This window comes from Geotrypetes seraphini, chromosome 6 (assembly GCF_902459505.1).
Source record: "Geotrypetes seraphini chromosome 6, aGeoSer1.1, whole genome shotgun sequence".
NCBI lineage: Eukaryota > Metazoa > Chordata > Amphibia > Gymnophiona > Dermophiidae > Geotrypetes > Geotrypetes seraphini.
The window spans coordinates 224,445,218-224,461,731 of record NC_047089.1 but is presented as its reverse complement, the minus strand read 5'-3'; the positions used below and the strand labels follow the sequence as shown (position 1 = coordinate 224,461,731).

The 16,514-nt window shown below is 46.9% G+C and overlaps 1 protein-coding gene and 1 long non-coding RNA gene across 3 annotated transcripts in view; one reads left to right on the top strand and one right to left on the bottom strand.

The window, feature by feature from the left end:
- Positions 1-13,545, bottom strand: part of PRKX (protein kinase X-linked) — a 123,652-nt gene extending 110,107 nt beyond the window's left edge. Inside the window, exon 1 of one of the 2 annotated variants that reach the window (XM_033949566.1) lies at positions 13,434-13,545. Coding sequence is in view for 1 of the 2 variants with exons in the window: in XM_033949565.1 (XP_033805456.1) it covers positions 12,325-12,520 (196 nt within the window). In the remaining variant the exon portion in view is untranslated. Of the gene's footprint in view, positions 1-12,324; positions 13,370-13,433 lie in introns of those variants that run through there. The other variant, XM_033949565.1, reaches the window with a different exon arrangement.
- A 145-nt stretch (positions 13,546-13,690) lies between these two features.
- On the top strand, positions 13,691-14,428 carry LOC117362715. Its single transcript, XR_004539927.1, has 2 exons — positions 13,691-13,745; positions 13,840-14,428. It is a non-coding gene; the product is annotated as an uncharacterized LOC117362715 (long non-coding RNA).
- Positions 14,429-16,514: the final 2,086 nt, after the last annotated feature.

Here is a 16,514-nt window from a genome sequence, read left to right as displayed (position 1 = left end):
CAGCCCTCGCAAGCAGACTTGCTTGAAGAAACTCATAAGTTTTGAGTCTGTCGCACCGCGCAAGGGCTTTCCCGCCCAGCACAGGGCGCGTCTCCTCAATTCAGATAGCTAGCAGAGAAGCCAACCAGGGGAGGTGGGTGGGTTGTGAGAATAGCTGCCTGCTGTCCCTGGTTAACACCTGTTATGGTAAGTAACTGTGCTTTATCCCAGGACAAGAAGGCAGCCTATTCTCACATGTGGATGACCTCCAAGCTAACATGCCTCGTAGAAACTGGAGAACCAGGATCCCCCGCAGCATGCCTCGAGGTGGTGTGGAACAAGGCTGACGAGGCCGTCCAGCACGAGACCCTGCCTGGGCCTGGAAGGTTCCCCCAAGTGTCTCGAAGCACAAGGAAGAGAGGGATCCATATCCTGCCTCGAAGATAGGTGCTTTGATGAAGAGATGTACCTCGAGGAGGAAGCAGATCAAGACATCTTGCCTGCCTCGAAAGCTTGACAACTAGAGTACGAGGCCTGGATTGACAATGCAAGGACTCACTCGAGGACGAGGCCTCACAAACTTAGCAGGTTGCGCCTCAAGTACATGCTTAGACTGGCTTGCAGGGAGCAGGGTCGAGGCCAGAGCATATTGAGCAAACATAGTGCTAAGCTACTTGTGTAGAATAGCCTTCAGCATGTGCTGGAAAGCTGGCACCGTAACCAATAGAACTGGTATTGAAGGTGCAGCAGTGCGCTCCATACAGGGCGACCTTGAGGATGAGTATTCCCTATTATTGGAGGCGCGCTTCGAAGGAGGTTTCATAGAAGCTGGCACGACTGCACTCGTTGCCTGGATTGCCTGAGACTCTGGTTGAAGGGCTGGAGGCTTCCTAGCCAGTGAACCTGCAGAGGAAAAAGGAAACTTGCCTGAGGATGAGGTCTTCGGAGAAGCGGCAGACAAGGACTTCCCCAACGAAGGAGACTTGCCCAAGGTTGAGCATTTGACAAACGAGGCCGCTGATGGGGTCGAGGCCGAGGCTTTTCAGCAGACGGTTCCATGACCCCGAAAAGTTGCTGAATCTGGACCCGATGTCTCTTGAGAGCCCGTTTCTGAAAAGTAGCACAGTGGACACAAGACTCAGGACGGTGGTTGGGTCCTAAATAGTTAATACACCAATGGTGTAAGTCACTGAGAGAAAACGTATGGTTACACTGACTACAGCGTTTGAATCCCGTAACAAGCCGGGACATGAAAGAAAACAATGGCCGCAGCCGAAACGAAGACCCGTGGTTAGGGCCCGCAGCCCAAGCCGGTCGACGGAAGAAAGAAGAAAAAACACAGTTGCTTACTGTAACAGGTGTTATCCAGGGACAGCAGGCAGATATTCTCTACATGTGGGTGGCATCATCCACGGAGCCCCATCACAGACAGCTTTTCAAGCAAACTTGATTGAAGATCTTCAAAGTTTGTTAGTGCTGCACCGCGCATGCGCATGTGCCTTCCCACTCGAGCTAGGGGGCACATCCTCTCAGCTTGGCCTCAGTTCAGATAGCTAACAAAGAAGCCAACCAGGGGAGGTGGGTGCATTGCGAGAATATCTGCCTGCTGTCCCTGGATAACACCTGTTATGGTAAGTAACTGTGCTTTATCCCAGGACAAGCAGGCAGCATATTCTCTACATGTGGGTGATCTCCAAGCTAACCAGAATGGGACGGTGGGCGAGTTGGCAATTTAGGAGAATAGATTTTGCAAAACAGACTGGCCAAACTGGCTGTCACATCTGGAAAAGGTATCCAGACAGTAGTGAGAGGTGAAGGTATGAACCGAGGACCAAGTGGCAGCCTTGCAGATCTCCTCAACTGGAGTGGACCTGAGGAAAGCGACAGACGCCGCCATCGCTCTGACTTTATGCCCCATGACCCGACCCTGCAGAGGGAGACCAGCCTGAGTGTAGCAGAAAGAAATACAAGCAGCCAACCAGTTTGATAGGGTGTGCTTGGACAAAGGACGCCCCAATCAATTCGGATCAAAAGATTGGAAGAGTTGAGGAGCCATCCGATGAGTCTGAGTGAGTTGCAGGTAGAAAGCCAACGCCCTCTTACAGTCAAGAGTGTGGAGCGCCACTTCTGCAGGTTGAGAATGGGGCTTAGGAAAAAACACAGGAAGAACAATGGATTGGTTGAGGTGAAAATCCGAGCTCACTTTAGGCAAGAACTTAGGATGTGTACGGAGGACCACCTTGTCATGATGAAAAACAGTAAAAGGCGGGTCCGCAACCAGAGCCTGCAACTCACCCTCCAGGGATTCAATACACGTTAGACAAGTTCATGCTGAACTAGCCTGGTAGGGCTAGTCTCGGTTAGGGTGCTGGTCTTTGACCAGAAGGCCGCCGCGTGAGCAGACTGCTGGGTATGATGGACCACTGGTCTGACCCAGCAGCGGTAATTCTTATGTTCTTGTATCCTGAACACTTGACCAAGTTGAGAAACACTGTCTTAGAACAGAAAAATGGCCATACTAGGTCAGATCATCTAGCCCAGTATCCCCTAAACCTGAAAACCTGACCAAGTTGAGAAACAGTGTCTTAGAACAGAAAAATGGCCATACTAGGTCAGACCATCTAGCCCAGTACCCCTTAATTTAGCAACGGGATACTCCAGGACCGAGTTGAGAAACATTGTTCTAAAAGAGATGTTCCCTGTTACACAGAGCTTACAATCTATCAAAACAGACAAAACAAGACAAATAAGGGATCAGCAAATTGCTTATGACAGGAATTATTAAATAAACATGGGTACTTTTACAAGTCAGCAGGAGTTAGGAGTTAAAAGCAGCCTCAAAGAAGGCTTTAAGCCTAGATTTGAATACAACCAGAGATGGAGCTTTCCTACAAGTAGGAAATTTCTCTAGAATTATTTTTCAACCAGCCTGAAAATAGTGCTATGACCTTAAGAAATGCTCAAGGAACCTCTCCCCCTCTCCTGTTCTGAAAAAGTATGATGCAAAAAAACTATCAGCAATGTTAAGTAGGAAATGCACTTAAGCATTAAGAAATTGTGAAATTGGTGACAGGAAGAAAAGTTAGCAAACATGTACAGTACAGAGGAGGAAGTGAAGATTCAGAGAAAATATTAAGAGATCAGTACAGCTGTAAGTCAGATCTACTATCTAAGATACCATTCCCAGGGAATTAGTTAAAATGTACAGGCATATGGTTCTCCAGCTGTCTCATCCATCAGCAATCAAAATACTGTAATATTTAAAGTTTAAACATGCAGACCCTCTCTCTACAACACAGTTAACCATATAACCATAGCAAATTAATGGAAATACTTTTAAAATAGAGAATAGTGAAGTTTCTGGAATCCTTTCTGGAGGCAACGTGGATTCACTAGAGGCAGGACTTGTCAGACAAATCTGATCAATTTCTTTGACTGGGTAACCAGAGAATTGGATAGAGAGAGTGCAATAGATGTGGTGTATTTAGATTTTAGCAAAGCCTTTGACAGTGCTCCACACAGACAGCTAATAAATAAACTGAGTGCCCTCGGGATGGGTCTTAAAGTGATGGGCTGGGTCAAAAACTGGTCGAGTTGAAGGTGACAGAGCGTAGTGGTCAATGGAGATCACTCTGAGGAAAGGGATGTTCACCAGTGGTGTGACTCAAAGTTCTCTTCTTGGGCCTGTTGTTTTTAACATTTCTATAAATAAACTAGAAGCCATGCTAAGATCTGTATTTGTTTTTAACCTTTTGCAAATGAAGTTATCTATGCAATCTATATATTTTTGTCATGTGCTTTGTATGTTGAATGCATCTCTTTGAAGAATGAGTTAACTGGAGCAGTCTTTAGTGAGAAAAAAAGGGTAGCTTTTTAACAAGAAACATAAAGCTGTGTTTTTCATGTGCTATAATTAGCAAATAACATTCCTGTTTGCCCAGAAAACTAGTAGGTTTTGCATACACTATCTTTATATATCTTTATCATGTGCCCTGTTAATGTGGTGCATTATTAAATGTATTTCGAGCTTACTAAAGCAAAAATAAAAGCCCAGAAACCTATTTAACAGATCGCATTGGCAACATCCAAAGGATGGCTATGTCCTGTCCACAGAACTGAGGACTATCTGAAGCCCAAACTACGCTGAAAAGTAGACTTCCTTACAATGCCTATAAGACCTAGTTTTACAATTCATATGCAGCTTGTTAGCTCAGTCTGTAGCACACTGGCCTACACTGACATTCCTAGTCAACTCACTCCCTGTGACAAAAGAGAAATAAATAAAAAGATTACAGATTTTTTTAAAAATTGACAATATACAATTATAATGAAAAAGCATAAAACCGCCATTCTAATAATGTCATAATTATAATATTAAGTGAGAGTGTGGCGCAGTGGTTAAAGCTACAGCCTCAGCACCCTGAGGTTGTAGGTTCAAACCTATGCTGCTCCTTGTGACTCTGGGCAAGTCACTTAATCCCCCATTGCCCCAGGTACATTAAATAGATTGTAAGCCCGCCGGGACAGACAGGGAAAAATGCTCAAGTACCTGAATAAATTCATGTAAAACCGTTCTGAGCTCCCTTGGGAGAACGGTATAGAAAATTGAATAAATTTAATTCAGACGTCTAATTGCCGCCTAAAAAATGACTTGGGAGCAGTGTTCCCTCTAAGCGGGCGGGTGTTGTGAGCAAACTTTTTTCACCGTGAGCCAAAAATATCGGGCGCCAGCAAGTTATGAGCCAACTCGCCCGATTCTCCTCTCGCCGCCCTGCCATCTGCCGTACGCCTCTTCCGATCGTGCGCTGTGACGAGAAACGTGTGCGCTGCGATGTAATATTTTGTGCGCCAGCGCACGCCAGCGCAGCTTAGCGGGAACACTGGTTCAAATGGTTTTATTTATTTCCCCAAATTTATTTTTGTTATACGCATTGAAAATATTTGATATTGCGTTTAAATCAAAATCTCAATAAACTTGAAACGAGTGCCCGTGAGATTGTGGGAGGGTTAAATACTCAAAACTTAGAAGTTTTTGCTACGCCAGCTTTCTGGTATCTTTACATACAGTGGCGTACCTAGCATATGTAACATCCGGGGCCCATCATTTTTTGGCACCCCCCCCCCATCTGTAAGAAAAACATGATTTTTAGTAACAAACCACACGTCACACATGAGTACCTAGGAAAAGGCAGCTTCTTACATATTGCAGTGAGCAGTACATCAATACACCCATTGTAAAACTAAACAAGCCAGACCAGCACAGATCAATCCTACACCGTCAATCCTAACAGAAAACCATGTCTTTCGAACACACAGAACACAGAAAACACCTTCGCCTAGTAAGGAATATGTAATCACAAACTAACCCCTCCCTCTTTTACAAAACTGTAGTGTGGATTTTAGCTACGGAGGTAACAGCTCTGATGCTCATAAAATTCTGAGCATCAGAGCTGCTACCACCAAGGCTGGTGCTAAAAACGCTTCACAGTTTTGTAAAAGGGGGGATAAAATAAAAATACATAGACAAAGGTTAAATTGAACCAGCAAGAAGCTGGACTCTGCATACAATGCTTCACAGAAACAGTGACACATGTCTCCTAAAGCAATAAATAAATAGAAATTTTTTTCTACCTTTGTCTTCTGTGGTTTCTCCTTTCCTCATCTTCTTGTAACTCTCTTCCTTCCATTCACTGTCTGCCGTCTCTCTTCCCCTATATGGCATCTTCTCTCCTTCTATGCCCCTTCCAGAAACTGTATGCCTCCCCCTTCCATCCCTCCTTTCACCCCATTGGTCTGGCATCTCTCTCCTCGCCTTCCCTCTCCCACACCTCTCCTCATAGTCTGGTATCTCCCCTTCCCTGATTCTCTGGCATCTCTCTCCTTTCCTTTTCTTCCATCTTTCGTTCCCCCTCCATGCTCTCACATCTCCCCCTTCCTTTTCCCTTAGACTGGCATACCTTCCTCCTACGCTCCAAGCCCTGGCATCTCCTTTAATTCCCTCCCTCATCTTCCTTCTCCCTCCAGCTGGGTACCGCAACACTCTTCCCTGCAGCTCTGCACTTCCCCACAATTGCCATGCTTCGGTTCCTCTTCTTCCTTCCTTCCTCCCCCCCCCCCCGCGGGACCCTGCGGCACCATCAACTCTTACTCCCTCTAATGTCGGCCCTGCAGCTCCAGACTTCCTCGCACCTTCTCCCCTCCCCCTTTGGATCGCTATTATTTTAAATGTTATAGCCGCGGAGCTGTATCCATCAGTGGAGATGTCTAACCTCGGCCTGCCCCGGAACTCTTACTGCAGCAGCCGCCCGTCTAGGCAGGAACAGGAAGTCACTGTTGCAGTAAGAGTTCCGGGGCAGGCCGAGGTTAGACATCTCCACTGATGGATACAGCTCCGCGGCTATAACATTTAAAATAATAGCGATCCAAAGGGGGAGGGGAGAAGGTGCGAGGAAGTCTGGAGCTGCAGGGCCGACATTAGAGGGAGTAAGAGTTGATGGTGCCGCAGGGTCCCGCGGGGGGGGGGGGGAGGAAGGAAGGAAGAAGAGGAACCGAAGCATGGCAATTGTGGGGAAGTGCAATCCCCCCAATGCGTCCCCTTACCTTACCTCCCCTTACCTTTGCGACGCGTGTGTGCGCTGTGAAGAGAAACTTTGCGCTGCGATGTAATATTTTGTGCGCGCGCGCAGGCCAACGCACCTTAGCGGGAACACTGCTTGGGAGTACTGGTCGACAAGTCGATGAAGCCATCCGCAGCAGCAAAAGGGCTAACAGAATGGTAGGAATGATTAAGAAGGGGATCACGAACAGATCGGAGGCTATCATGCCTCTGTACAGGGCCATGGTGCGTCCTCACCTGGAATACTGTATCCAGCACTGATCATCGTACATGAAGAAGGACATGGTACTACTCAAAAGGGTCCAGAGAAGAACGACTAAAATGGTTAAGGGGCTGGAGGAGTTGCTGTACAGTGAGAGATTAGAGAAACTGGGCCTCTTCACCCTTGAAAAGAGGAGACTGAGAGGGAACATGATCGAAACATTCAAGATAATGAAGAGAATAGGCTTAGGAGACAAGGACAGGTTGTTCACCCTTTCCAAGGTAGAGAGAACGAGAGGGCACTCAAGTTAAAAGGAGATAAGATTCCATACAAACGTAAGGAGGTTCTTCACCCAGAGGATGGTGGAAAACTGGAACGCTCTTCCTGAGGCTGTTATAGGGGAAAATACCCTCCAGGGATTCAAGACAAAGTCAGACAAGATAAGAAATGTCAAATGGACAGAAGATACCGAAAAGACAAGAAAATAAGACAGAAAAAAAAAAAAAAAAATACCGAGACCAAAGCAAACAGAAAATACAAGGTAGAAAAATGTATTTTATTCTTAATTTATTAATTGGAATATGTGCATTCCCAAAAGCCAACATCTCTGATACTTTGTATTTCAGTTTCTATTTCTCTGGTATTGCTGTATGCCCAGTCTGACTTCTTGAGGTTTCTTGTTCAGGTTTTTTGCCTTCATACTGATCTCTCTGGTCCTTTGTGATATATTTGTTAATCATGTATATTTCATATGTAACCAAGATGCAGTATTCTGCTAGAATGTAGAATCTACATAGAAATCTTGTTTTGTTATTTGTTTTTTATTTTCCACTAGTAAGTATATTTGTGTTTTAGGGCCCAGTGTATTTTTACATTGTTATTGTCACATACGAGGTTGCAGCTCTTAGGCCCATATACTCAAAACTCATTGTGCTTTTAACAATCAACACTAAACCAGTTTTAACCGGTTAAGCATCAAAGTATTTCAGCTATCGATGTCCAAAATGGCTAATCACGGTCTGTGGTTTATAGCTTCCTCCAATAATCAAATGGATTACAACAAGCTCATCAGTATTAAAATGAGCACTTCAATCGATGCCCAGATGATGCACAATATGAAGCGCAGTTTTTAACATTGTGAAATCTCCAATAGGTCTGGAGGTGCCGATAGTGTTAAAAAAGCACTGAACATGAGCTTCTTTTTTTAAAAATGGGCACAGATGTCGTGCATGTATTACACAGGCACAATATCTATCCCATTAAAAATAGTCTGGACCCCCCTTGATGATGACCCCCCTCCCCCACCCCTGGAAAAAAAAATTGGCAGGGGGATGCCTATTCCCTCCTGCCGGAGGTCCAGAACTCCCCTTCCTCCCCCCACCCCGTGAAGATCAGCAGGAGGGATGCCCATTCCCTCCTGCCTCAGCCACAAGGACCCGCCCCCCCATACCTTATTTAGATGACCAGCAGGTAGGCTACCCATTCCCTCCTGCCAGCAGGTCTGTATCTTCAAAACCGCAGGCCTTCCCTTTTCCCAGTGCATCCTGGGATGCACTGGGAGAGACGTAAGATTGATTGGCCCAGGCGGCTAAGTTCACAGGATTTTTACAGTGATTTAAGAGCAGGGATGTGTCCAACTCGCGGCCCCATGAAGTATTTTGTGCGGCCCCGCTCAAGGGCGATGCGGTGTTTTCCTCTGTCACCCCCGTGGGATTACCATCTTGCCGGCTCCCTCCTCTGTCTTGCTGCAGCGTTTGCTTAAAGCGGATCCTATGTGCCTCTTGCAGCTGACCCGAAGTGTTCTCTCTGACGTCGCAACGTCAGAGGGAATGCTTCCAGATCAGCCACAGGAGGCACATGGAAGCCGTTGACCGCGGCTTTGAGCGAATGCTGCAGCAAGATGGAGGAGGGAGCAGACAAAACGGTAAACACCCAGGGGCACAGAAGTGAGGGAGGGAGGGAGAAGGGTGTGTTGGGACTTGAGAGGGAGACATTGCCCGCAGCTTTCAGCAAAAAAAAAAAAAAATGACTAGCAGTGAGGAGGGAGCCGGTCTGAAAGTAAACACCCGGGGCACAAAAGGGAGGGATAAGGACGTGAGACTTGAGGGAGGGAGCACAAACTTAGGAAAAATGATGGCAGGAAAGAGGGAGGGGCATGAACATAGGACATAGAATGAAGGGAAAGATAGAGGGGAACATGAGCCATAAGATGTAAGAATGGAGGGAGTGAGGGAAAGAGATGCAGAGGTGAGGGAGATAATAGAAAGAGAGAATTGGGTGTCTGAAAGAGGGAAAGAGATGGTGCAATTAGGAAGATAAAGAAAGAGGAGAACTGTTGGGCAGAGAGAGGAGAAACAGAGAGAGAATTATTGGACAGGGTGGTGGGAGAGGATTGAGATAGAGATGCATGGGCGCAGAGAGAAGGGGGAGAACATGCTGGGCCGAGGAAGCTTCCTGGACTTTTTTTTTTGGGGGGGATATTAAAATAAGTGCCAGATTGAGCATGCGGGAAGAGCTTATGGGACCAGAAACAGAGGACAGAGATGGTGGACAATGGTCTGAAGGGAGAGAAGTTGGAACGGGGTGGTGTGGAGGAAGAGGGAAAGAGATACTTGCAGGGAGAACTGTTAGGAAGAGAAAGAAAGAAATGGTGGATCTGGGGAAGGGAGGCAGGCAGGCAGGGTAAGAGATGGGATGGGGAACAGTTGGGAAGAGAAAGGGAGAGAAGTTGGATCTGGGGATGGGAGGGAGGGAGAAATGTTAGGCCTATGGATGGAAGGCAGAGAGATACAGCATCTCTCTTTTTTTTCTCCATTTCATTGTTCAGCATCAAGGGGGAAGGGAAGAAGAAAAACCAAAAAGAGGGAGCAAAATGTTGATCCATGGAGATAGAGGAGAGATGTAACCATGGAAGGGCAGGAGGGAAGAGAGCTGGGATAAGATGGTGCTAGGGGATGGAAAGAAAGGGACAGGGATTTATAGCCTGACCAGTGGAGAGAGGAAGGGGGATTCTGAAAGTGGTGAGCCATGTGGATGAAGTCAAAAGGGAAATGACAAGATGAGTGAGAAAGCGAGTACAGTGATAGAAATGTGGTAATGGGGAGTAGACAGCAGGAAATAGGAGGCTGGGAAAGGAGTGAGATGGGAAATGGGAGAGCTAGGTACTGAGAGAAGATGGAGAATTGAGAGGTAGCTGAACATTTAAAAAGAAGAAGAGTGAGAAAGGCAAGATTTGAGTGGACAGAGGCAGAAAAGAAAAAAATAAGAAATCTGAAAGGGAAAAATCAATACATTGGAGACAGGCATAAGAAGGAAATGGAACGAGAGAAAAAAATGGACAGCAAACACTGGAAAGAGAATTAGTTGAAGATAGAGAAAAAGCAGAAAGAGAAACTGGGACCAAGATGATGGAAAAACAAAACATCCAGACAACAAGGTAGAAAAAATTGTTTTATTTTGAATTTATTAACTGGAATATGTTAGCTTTGGGATATGTGCGTCACAATTATTTTTGTATTCAGTGGCGTAGTCATATACAGCTGATTTGGGAGAGGGATTGGAACCCAAAATTAGTGGATTGGTACCAAAGTTTCTCCCTGCCTGAGTGCAATTTACAAATTCTTGAGCTATTGGTGATTCCCAAGCCCTGCCACCTGAAGACATCTTCCTTCAGTCTGGCAACCCAAAATCTCCAAGCTTTGAAGCCAATGGCAATATCCTTCAGGCATGCATGAAAGCCAAGGGGGAGAGGGAAAGCAGCCGCTCTGCAATATTGCTGCCAGCTGCAGAACTTGGGAAGTTGGAGGGGGAGGAGGTGGCCATCAGTTGGTGAGGCTTGGGGATCCCTACTAGCTACTGCAGGGGAGATATTCAGTTTGAGGGAGCCTAAGCTCAAACTGGTAGGCCCAAAAAAGCAGTAATATTTACCCTGATTAAACGATCCTCCATTGCACTGCCGACAGCTGATTCAGCATCTCCGCTCTGATGAGGCTCACCTCTGAAGAGGCTCACCATAGCTGTAATAGAAGTGAATGGGAGAACCAGGAGCGCATCCCTGCTCATCAGAATGGGGATGCGGAAGCCTGGGGCTGCTCCCACTGTCAGCGATATACGTAGAGGATCACTCAGTCAGGGTAAGCATTACTGCTTTTTTGGGTTCCTCTCCAAAGTGTCCCTTTAATGAAGTTTTATTATTAGATACGTACATCTTCTATATTAGTGATTGCAAATTTGGGACCTGCTCAACCTTTTTCTTGCTCATCAGCTAGTGTTAGTGTGGCCCCAGAAAAAAAAAAATTTCTGCCAATGCGGCCCAGAGAAGCCAAAATGTTGAACACCCCTGTTTTAGAGCATTCAGCTGTAAGTGTCCTAGGAGTTAGTGCTTTTATAGTATGATAAAGTTCCAAGTGTGTTTTTGCCCATGTTTGCATATAATATTTTGTAGTGCAGGAACTGTGTGTGTTGCCCTTACTGAGATGTTATCAAGACTTTAATATGATTGTCATACCAGACAATAGGGTTTTCGGGTTTAAATTATAATCACTCTCTCTTGTGGGAATCTTTAAATACACTTGAATTGTTTTCATAGGTGCATTGGTTTAGGGCAAGTGGAAGGAGTAAGAGAGAAGAGAGGCAGACTGGCTGCAGCCATAATTTGAGCACTTGTTTTCAATCCACTTTAATTCAATTGTTTAAGAGACCTATATATCTACTGACGTTTACAGTGTTTCATTTTCATTTTAGTCTCCCCAAAAAGCTAAGCCACAGACCCCTATGTATACCCAAGGTAGAAGCTCCAACTTTTACCCATCTCGGAACCAGATCCGCCAGATATGATGCATTCCACATTAAAGGAGCTGCCAGATCCACAGCTTCCAGGTAACCTCCAGGACCAGGCTTTTTAATAAAGAAATTTTGAGTGGTGCCAAGTAGCTTCAAAGCACTGCATTCCACATTAGAGCCTGGCAAAAGCTAGATCCGCAAGGTCCAAACCCTGCACCCCCTTAATCTAAAATATATGGGATCTGACTTTCAACTATTTCCTCAGTTGAGCAGCCAAAGACGTGTTGGGGATGGGTTAGGGGGAGAGTCCTCTGATGCATCTTTATGCCAACCTGGAGCTAGTGTAAATATAAAGGACTAGAAATAACTTTAAAAAAAAAAATGCTATATTTGAGTTGCATGCTGGCTGTGGTATCCTTTAGCATAGACAGTTTACAAAGGTGCTCACATCGGCTATAAGGTTAGTGCTGGAAAATTATGCACAAGCCGCTGCGCTAATAGGTAGCAAAGCTTGCTTCATCGGCCTCTCCAGAGACGGGGCGATTTCTAGTTTATCTGAACCTTAACTCGCCTTCAGTCACTACCAAATGGCGTGAGCTAACTCCAGATCCCTTTTCTTTTTAAATCGAAACGTGATCGGCTTCCTCATCTGAGCTCTGCTTCAAATCAAGATGCTGAAATGCGCACGCAGGACTCGCTGCCCGATACAAAAAGGGGGGGGGGGGAGAGGGCACTTTAAACTCACCCACAGTGGCCAACGTCTCCAAGTCATCCACCTTGAGTTTGCATTGCTCGACATAAGCGGAGTTAGGGCCGGCCATAGCACCCCCGGGGCAGGGATTGCAATTGCAGGCGGCGATACGGGTACCACTGCAGCCGGGCACGCCGCCTTCCTCGGCCTTCACCGACCCCGGCGCATCTGCCTCCGCCTCCGCCTCCATTGCATGAAAAGGCCGATGAGGTAGAAAACGGGGGGGATTCCCTTTCCCCCCCCAGCAGTTACAGCTGGTCCGCACCACCGGCTCTGCAGCGCATGGATTTAAAACACAGGAACCAGCCGCCCCTCCCCGTCTCGCAACTCGACCCGTGAAACCTCGGCTCTTTCTTGTGCTCAGCAGTATGTTTTGTTTGGAGGGGAGGGGGGGGGGTTGTTCTTGTAGATTTTGTTTTGGGAGGTTTTTGTGGAGGGGTTTAACAAAAAGTTCCTCTCTCGCCACTTTCCGCGGCTGCCTTCCCCGTTGCCTCAACAGGCTCTGCCGGAGTCCGGCGGCTCCCGGTAACTTTCTTCATCCGCCGGGCTCGGGCTTGACCGCTGCATCTTCACGCTCTCGCCCGCTGCCGCACTCCCTCCACCGCAGGCTGAGGGCTCGGTCCACACTCCCTGCCTGCCCCGAGAAACTTTGAGTTCTGGCTGCTCGAGCGCGCCGAGGCCAGGGGGCCCCGAGACGGACCGACCTCGTTAAAGCCGGGAGTCCCGTCCTCTTCCGCTTGGGGGGGGGGGTCTCCGGCTGGTTGGGGCCGGCTCCCCTCTGGGCGTCAGGGCGGTTCTGTTTTTCTCTCGCTCGCTCGGTGGGTCTCAAGACAGTAGCGCCGCCTTCGTTTCGTCCGCCCTCCCCCCCGCCTTCGCTATTCGCTCGGGTCCCCCTTCTTTGGTCCTTCCCTTTCTTGGTGCCGCGAACGCTGCTGCTGCTGCGGCGCGCGCCAGCTAGAGAGAGAGGGGGGAAAAAATGCAGCCGGAACAGCTCGCTCTTCTTTGCGCTAGAAACCTGCGATTCCTCCGCGGCACGGGGGAAAACCCTATAGACAAAAAAAAAAAAAAAAAAGCCTGATCCACTCCGCGCGGCCGCCGTTTACCTCATCCGGATCGGTTACACTTTCAAACTCGGGCTCGCGCACACACAGGAGCGACGCGCCGTGGCGACTGAGTGACAGCGCAGGCTGCCAATCGGGCGCCGCGACCGGACTCTCTCCATTCTTGCCGGTTCCACCGGCTCCTGCCAAACTGAGGTGGGCGGGGTGGGGAATAAAGCAAACCAATCGGGGTAGCCCGGAGGTGGGAGCGAGACGCTGTGGGTGTGACTGCAGCTGGGGCTTGTCTTACCTGACCCTGGGTCTTTTGTGTCTGCATGTGCTGGCGGATCGGGTTATGATGGCGCGGGCAGGCGGGTGAGCACGGGAGCAAACAGACAGATGGGGGACTCTGGACGATCTTCGGGACAAAAGAATCAAACGACAAAAATCGAGCACCGTTTTTTTTTAGCTTTCCTAGCCGTGTTTTACAGCGCACAGAGAATGACACTGCATGCATCCTTTTGGAAAGATGGCTGACAATATGTTACCAAGAAGAAAAAATGATTAGCTTGGAGAGTGATATTATTTCATCTTTGGTGAGAAGTGGCCTAATGGAGAACCGCTGCCTCAGAGGTTGTGGGACCGGATCCCAGCGCTGCTCCTTGTGATCCTGGGCAAGTCACTTAATCCTCCATTGCCCCAAATACAAAATAAGTGCCTATATACAGTATTTGTAAACTGCTTTGAATGAATAACCACAAAAAGTCAGTTCCCTTTCCTCTTTGTGCCTGAGGCTACATGAAAGCAAATAATTGGATCCTGTTAGGTGTTTTGAGATCTGGATTTGGCAACAGTTGGAAATAGGATACTGGGCTTGATGGACCTTTGTTCTTACTCAAGGATGGTATGCTGAAAATTGAAGGCCACTGAGTGAGGTTTTCCTTATGGGCCTCAGCCATATCTGAAACCAGTCCTGGCAGATGCACTTTCCCCCCCCAAAAAAAAAAAAACCTGACCTATTCCAATTGATAAACAGAAAATAAAATTCTTTCTTTCTACCTTTGTCATCTGGTCATTATATGATATTTGTCCAAGTCTTTGGTTTCTGCTTTCCTCTGTCTTCTCTTAACTATTTTGCCAGAGTCTCTTTGTCCATTTGACACCTCTTCTCTCCACCACCTCTTTGTCCCTTATCTGTTCTATCCTTCAACTCTCCTCTATGACCCTCTCTCTCTATTCTCCCATGTTGCTCATCTGCCTTCTCAGTGTCCCTGTCTCCTCCTCTCCTTCCATGTCCTGCATTGAATTTCTGTGCCTCCCCCCCCCCCCCCCCGTACCTAGCTCAACACATTTTCTCTGTGTTCCTGTCCTGTTCCTTGTCCAGTGTATTCCCTCTTTCCTCCCCTTCTACAGCACCCCCACCTCAGGGCCAACATCTCTCCCTCTCTTCTCTGCCCACCCTTGCAGTTCAGCACATTTCTGTTTTCTTCACTCCCCACTTCCCCTACCATGAGCCCAATCTCTCTCCTCCACTACAGTCTGGTCTCTTACACCCCCCCACCCCACCTAAAGTCCAGCATCTCTTCCTCTTTCTTCCCCCTTCACTGTCTGGTCTGGTATTACCCCCCTTCCCTCTGTGGATTTCTTCCTCCCTCTCTCCAAACCCCCAACAATAGATTGGGCATTTCTTTCAGTATTCTCCATCCTGAGGGTCTAGCACTTCTCCTCCTTTTCCCCCATCTCCCACTGCTAGTATGCTATCTCCCCCCCCCCAATGGATCTGGCATCTCTCCATCCCTTTTCTTCCCCTAATGGATCTGGCTTCTCCCCAACAATGGGTCTAGCATATATTCTTCCCTCCCCCATCCTGTGGGTTTGGCTCTGGCAGCTTGCTCTTCCCCCCCACTACTGGTCCAGCACCTGTTCCCCTGTCCTAAAAAAACAGTGCTAAAGATATGCTGCTATTCCAGCCCTTTTCTCTGCATTGTTCCACGCACAGGAAGTTGCATCAAAAAATGCAGGGCTAAGCAGAAAGGAGGACTGGCAGCCAGAAGCAGCAGCATGTCTTTAGCACTGCCTGCAATTCACTGGTTTTTGAGGACTGGAAAAACAGATACCAGACCAGCCATAGGGGAATAAGGAGAGAATTGTTGGAGCTGCGGGAGGGAAGGGGAGTTACTAGACCATGAGATCAACCAGGAGCCAATGTGTGAAACTGGGCCCCTTAAGCATCTGAACTGGAGAAGGGGCCTGAATGTGTGTGCTACATACCAAATATGTGGGACTTGGCATGTCTGTTACAGTATAGATCGCTAGGGCACTTCATGAGTAGATCCCAAAGGAACAGGGTTAAAGGGCTGAAATGCCATAACTCCAACCCTCAGAACTGTGTTCAACAAAAGATATGGCAGTCTTTCAAGCCTCTATCTCAGGAAACTTTTTACTGGTGTCCATAATATCACTGAAAAATTTAGTGTTGTGGATGATACTGGTGGCAACAGGAGGACCCTTAAAGAGAAATGTGTTGGGTCCAGCCCTCCCGGGCCGAGTTTAAAATATTAATGAAGAAGAAATACACTAAGATAAGTTATTCATTTAAATGAATTTAAAGTGAAAAGTATTTATATTTTACATTAAAGAAAATATTTATTAAGAAAAAAATAAAAAAACTATATGAGTTTGATTATTGAGCACTAAAAAAGAAAAATTCTATAAATTATACATCAAGCCAGTGACGATCTGCCACATAAAGCTCACCGCCATGAATGTAGTGGTGGGACTGAGGCTCAGAAGAAAAGTAGAAAAGTGTTATAGCTGGTTAAAGTATTGGTGTACACTTGGAGGTGAATACTATCATTGTTGTAAATTTAATTATAGGCATTTGCACCATGTTTTTAGAAAGTGCAATTGGCCATGCCTAAATTTAGTTGTGTTTCCCAGGCATAAGCGCTATTCTATAAATTGCACTTAACTGTAAGCGTAGCTTATAGAATGGTGCTTTTTTTCAGCACAGATTTTTTTATGGGTGCCATATATAGAATATAACCCTTAGCGTGGATTTCCACGCCCAAACCAAAACCTGGTGTAAATCTTGATGCACAATTTAAGCAGGCATTCCACAGATTCCATAACACTACATGTAAC